This window comes from Zophobas morio, unplaced genomic scaffold (assembly GCF_036711695.1).
Source record: "Zophobas morio isolate AGI-343-1 ecotype UQ-CSIRO unplaced genomic scaffold, CSIRO_AGI_Zmor_V1 ptg000012l, whole genome shotgun sequence".
NCBI classification, from domain to species: domain Eukaryota; kingdom Metazoa; phylum Arthropoda; class Insecta; order Coleoptera; family Tenebrionidae; genus Zophobas; species Zophobas morio.
The window spans coordinates 18204002-18209396 of NW_026972117.1; the positions used below are offsets into that span (position 1 = coordinate 18204002).

At 34.6% G+C, this 5395-nt stretch overlaps 1 protein-coding gene across 1 annotated transcript; it reads left to right on the forward strand.

Annotated features, from left to right (window-relative positions):
• The first annotated feature begins 2230 nt into the window (after nucleotides 1–2230).
• On the forward strand, nucleotides 2231–3384 carry LOC135128197 (uncharacterized). Its single transcript, XM_064055091.1, has 4 exons — nucleotides 2231–2337; nucleotides 2837–2948; nucleotides 3011–3100; nucleotides 3175–3384. Exons 1-4 carry the CDS (start codon nucleotides 2231–2233, stop codon nucleotides 3382–3384), a joined length of 519 nt encoding a protein of 172 aa, XP_063911161.1.
• Nucleotides 3385–5395: the final 2011 nt, after the last annotated feature.

The window sequence follows — 5395 nt, forward strand, 5'->3', positions numbered from 1 at the left end:
TCATATTTTTTCGACTTTTAGTTTTAAAATAGGTGTCGCGTTTCCGTTTATCTGTCGTTTATCATCTGTCGATTTTTATTAGAGAAATAATTTCCGAAACTATATGAATATCGTGTAGATGGTAAAACGCTATTCGAAATTGCAATAAGGTCCTCATTACCAACTTGATAACGTCTCCTCATTTTTTTCATTTTATAAAATAACATACTCCTATACTTGGAGTTTATTAACTCGCCTTGATTTTTTAACCTAGGCATCCTGAAATTCTCTTTACAAAAACAGCTCTATTTAAACCTATTAGAACGAAATACAACGCCCTTCAAGACAATTAATAGATCAAGCAAATAACAAAATTTAAAGATTTATAAAATTCAACATATGTATTTAAAAATACTTTATAATAAAGAACAATTGATGAATTCAAAATTTGCACAGTTGTGACATAATTTATTATTTTTTATTAGTTCGTGCTGCGTTTGCTAACGAAGAAATTTCATTTAAAGTTTTAACTCATTGCAAATCATTCAGGTCCATAGTTTAGTGATTTCCTTTCCTGATTTTTTGCTTTTTTCTTCCAATCCTGAATTTTTTCTTTGGTTTTCTCCACCACTTTTATTGGCTTATCTTTTTTTCTGGTTTGGGCGTTCCATCATATTATTTTTACATCTTTTCTTGGTTCATCTTTTCTAATTGGATTCTTCTTATATTTAGCTATTTTCTTACCATTCTAATTCTGTTTGTTTCTGTCCGAAAATTGTTACTAGTTCACCAAAATCTTTGTTCCATTATTATTTTTTTTTTAATCTATGTAGTTATCCCTCAGAGTTCCCTTTAGTGGTTCTTACAGCAATTTCCTTTTTTTTGATATTTGTTATCCATCAGTACTCCCAGATACATAAAATACTGACTTTTCTCAAATTCTACTGTTGATCTATTTTGTTTGCACTAACAAAATTGTTTTTATTGTTCTTTATTTGGATATACTTACTTGGTCTTGCTGACGATAATTCTTAAACCCATTTTCTCAGCTGTTTTCAGTAGCTATGTTATTTTTTAGAATTATCTTCTTCTAATGCTAAATTAAATAGTTTTGTTAATAAAGGATTTCTTTGTCTTAGCCTGCGATGGACGTTGAAACTGTCGTGGATTTTACCTTTAAATTTTTTGTTAATCTTATGAGCTTTTAGGAAATTTCCAGCCCTCCAATACACAAATATGTTTATTTATTGAGTTCTAACCTCTTTTAAAACCCATGGGTTGATATTTCATTTACATTTCATTCCATCGTACTTTATTTTACTGTAAAAATTGTTGATCCAATCAAGGGAAACACAGTAACCGACCGACAAAGCATCATGACAGCATAGTACTAGCGCTGACGTCAGTACCATTGACAAATATTACATCTCTTAGGTGCCCAATGACTCATCCCGCAATATTCCAGGAACTTGGTTTACAGTTCTGCCGACCTTAACTGTAGATGCGTTCCAACACTTCCCCTCGGGTCGAAAGTTACGCGACTGTAATTAACCAATGAAGTCGTTGGCATTGGGTTTCGTTCCAACTCGTTTCTTTGACCGACCTCTTCGTCCTGTTCCGATCACCCTTGGTCGACACGACCCTTGGTTCTGGATTCCAAAATACGGGGGCTAAATGCAAACTTGCAAATGTTTTTCGTTAAATTTTAAATATTGAGTCGCTTTGGAAATAACCAGCGAAATAAATGTCATCGTGGATTCAAAAGAGCAAATGGGATTTTATACTGATTTTGTGTTATGTTTTATGGGTCTATGATTCCAATTTTAGAACATTTTTTCTCGGACGCAGCTCTCAGAACGACGTACCTACCGAACGATTATTTTGTGTTTTTGATCATACTTAACATGTGTTTTATGTATGTATTTTGTCTTGTTTCATTAATTTAGATTTATTGAATTCGATTGCCGAGTTCGGCCCAAGTTTAAATTGTCAAATTTTTTGAGGTAGAGGGGGAACGCCGGCAAAACCAGAAACTACAAAAACAGCAAGCAAGCAACAAGAACGCCACCAAAGGGGACCTTGAAAGCACTAAAGAAGAAAGAAGACACGACAATGGCAGATACTAAGAAGATAAACCAAATAAGTGATAAATGAGATATTAAATGAACTTCTAAAAGAAGTTAAACCCGTAAGTAAAGACCAAGAAGAATATAAGGAAGAAATAGAACATTTCAAAAGAGAAAATGAAAGAATGTCCGAAAGAATGAGAATGGGAAGGACGGATAGAAGAAATAACATTGTAATAAAAGAAGTAATTTTCGGAGAGCAAAACCTCAAGGAAGGCGTAGCAGCGCTTCTGTATAACTAGATAAAAGTCAAGGCGAACATAATAGAAGCTGCTGACATCAAAACGAAAGGAGAGCAAAAAATGATATTGGTAAAGTTGGAAAATGAGGTCATGAAAGCAAAATCCTAACTGGACGACACCAACAAATACGTCGAAGACGATATGACTAAAGAAAGAAGAGAAAAAAACACAAGCAAAACTCAGAGAAATGAAAAAGAACTAAGAAGAGTGGTAAAAGTAAGATATCAGAAGTTCACAATAAACGAAAAAATCTAAATGAAATAGAAGAACTAAAACTGGTAGAACAATTCAAAAAGGCAAACACAGCGTTTATAGCGTAAAAGGGAGTGGGGACTACTAAAGCGTAGCAGTAAAAGTGTACGAAAGGTTCGCGGAAAAAAGAATAAGAAGCAAAGATAGGTTAAATGACGTATAGAGTGACTTCAGACCGGATCATAGTGTGCAAGATCACATCTTTCCGTTAAGACAATGCATGAAAAAATAAAACAGAAGCAATAAAGAACTGTACTTATGTTTCATGGACCTCCAGAAAGCTTTTGACAAGGTGCTGAGAAAATTAAATTGGGCAGTACTAAGGAAACGCGACATTCTAGATAAGTTAGTAGGTACAAGCCATGAAATCCCTATATAGAAACACATATTTGGCATGTGGTGAAAACATAGAACCAGGAATCGGAAAGATTCATAACCCCAATGGGAGTAAGACCAGGTGGAATATTGAGTCCTTTGCTCTTCATCATACTCATGAACGAGGTAATACAGAAGTGCGAAGCCATCAGTAAATAGATCACCATTGGGTGCAGGAACATGGAACCACAAATAATTAGCAACTGTATTTTTGCCAACGACATTACACTGATGGGGGAATTGAAAAAACTCTTCAACAGGAGTTAAATAATTGGTACGAAATACTGGAAGAAGACGGAATGAAACTAGACGCAACCAAAAGCAATGTTATGGTAGTGGAAAAAGAAAAGAAAAAGATAAATATCAGAGTGGAAAACACAGAAATCGAACAAGTGTTGGGAGGATATTAAGCAGAGATAAACGCACGAATAGCAAAGACAGCAAAGTAAGTAAGCAAGAAAACAAAAAGAGATGTATTCAAAGGGGCCAATTCCAAGTTGGCAGCGCAATTCACAGGTGCAGCGCAACTTTATAATGCTAATTTGGGTATCAAATGCTGGTTGCTAGGGGTGACGGAATCAACAAACGCAGTTATGTCGAATTTTCTATTGAAATTTGCACCATGGAGTTGCGGCACCTCTAGTAGGCAGTGCAAGTTGGCGCAATTTATCTCGAAAAATTGCGTTTGTTTATTCCGTCACCCCTAGCAACCAGCATTTGATACCCAAATTAGCATTATAAAGTTGCGCTGCACCAGTGACTTGCGCCACCAACTTGGAATTGGCCCCAAAGCAATATTTGTACCAACAAGGTAAAGGCTTGCTAGATTTAATAAGATCAGAAGTGAAAACATAAGGGAAGAACTACACGTGAAAAACATACTTAAGAGAGTTGAACAATCTCAACTACGGTGGTTTGGACATCTAAATAGGCTACACGCAGGCAGACAAGAGAAGAAAATTTGGGAATGAAGAGGAATCGAGAAACGAAGACAAGGTAGACCGAGTAGATAATGGAATAACGTAATCACCGACATTGTAAAGAGTAATGGTATGACATGGAACCAAGCTATAACACTGCATAGAAAGAACAACGTGGCCCAATATAGTTAAAAATAATAAATTGTATTATACCTCGAGACCAAGAGGCAAAAGAAGTTGTTGACTATACATATATTTTACTTTTACTTCTACCAAAATATGATCTTAATCCGATGTCTGACCTGATGATAGGTCCTTACAATTATTTATTACTACCAGTGTTGGGGACAGATACTTTTAAAAATATCTAGGTACAGATATAGAGATATAGATATATGGAAGATATAAGTATCTAGATACAAATTGTTCTCGATTTTTTCGAAATGTATCTAGATAACAGATACAAGAAAACAGATACTTTTTGAAGCTTTGGCGAATAAAATAACTGAAAACATGTTTATGTATTGTTTAATGATTTTTTTTAAATTAACAACATTTCGAACGTATTGTCACCTAAATTATCTTCTTGGTGTCAGAATTTGGTTTCCGCTACTAAACACCCGTTCCACAGATGCAGAAGAAGGGATTGTGGTATTGAATTTAAAAAATAAACATTTTACTCTAGCATAGTTATTCAAGACTGAAAAATCTTTTCTTTTCTCCTGCAAATAAGCCATCGCTTCGCTGTTTGATGTGTCGCAAATTGTGCAATATTTATTACGTACCTACGCTTAAAAAGAATATTTTTTTGTTTTTATTCATATACTACAGTGTCGAAATTGTGTTTGAGTATATCTAATAATTATCTCCAGCATTAAAATTAATATTTCAAAAGAATACGGAAAATGATTATTCTGTGCTGAAGGTCTGTTGTCGGCAACCTGTCATAAATTATTATTCTTCAATATCGGCTTTGGATGTTTTTATGACCATCTCCGGTAATCGTCTATCCCGGTGCGGCAGGTATATACATTTTAGGAAGAATTGCTGGTTCCGTTTAAGGCAAAATAAGTACAATTTCTTAGAAAGGTATTTAAACACCTTATAGGATTAAAGGCTGCCTGGCAGGCTGGAATCATCAGAGTGCAACTTTAAATTTTCAGATTTTTGTTGAAACTCATTTTATTTTAATCTGGTTTCACGATTTCTGAGGATATATCACGATAAATTTTTCTACCGAGGGTTGTAAAAATATTAATTTTATTGCCCAAGATTAAACTTAAACATAATCGGCACGTTCTAGGGCAAAACGGACCTGCCAAGCCCGCCTCGCGTTAGATCCAACAAAGAAAAAATGAAGAAATGACACAAGTGGCAACAGTAAAAGATGCTACATTTGTCTGAAAAATAAAGATATAAAACAGTAACAAATATGCGATTGATGCGAGAGAAATGTATGTATTGAACATTCGATTAGTCGATTACGAAACTAATTTGTGCT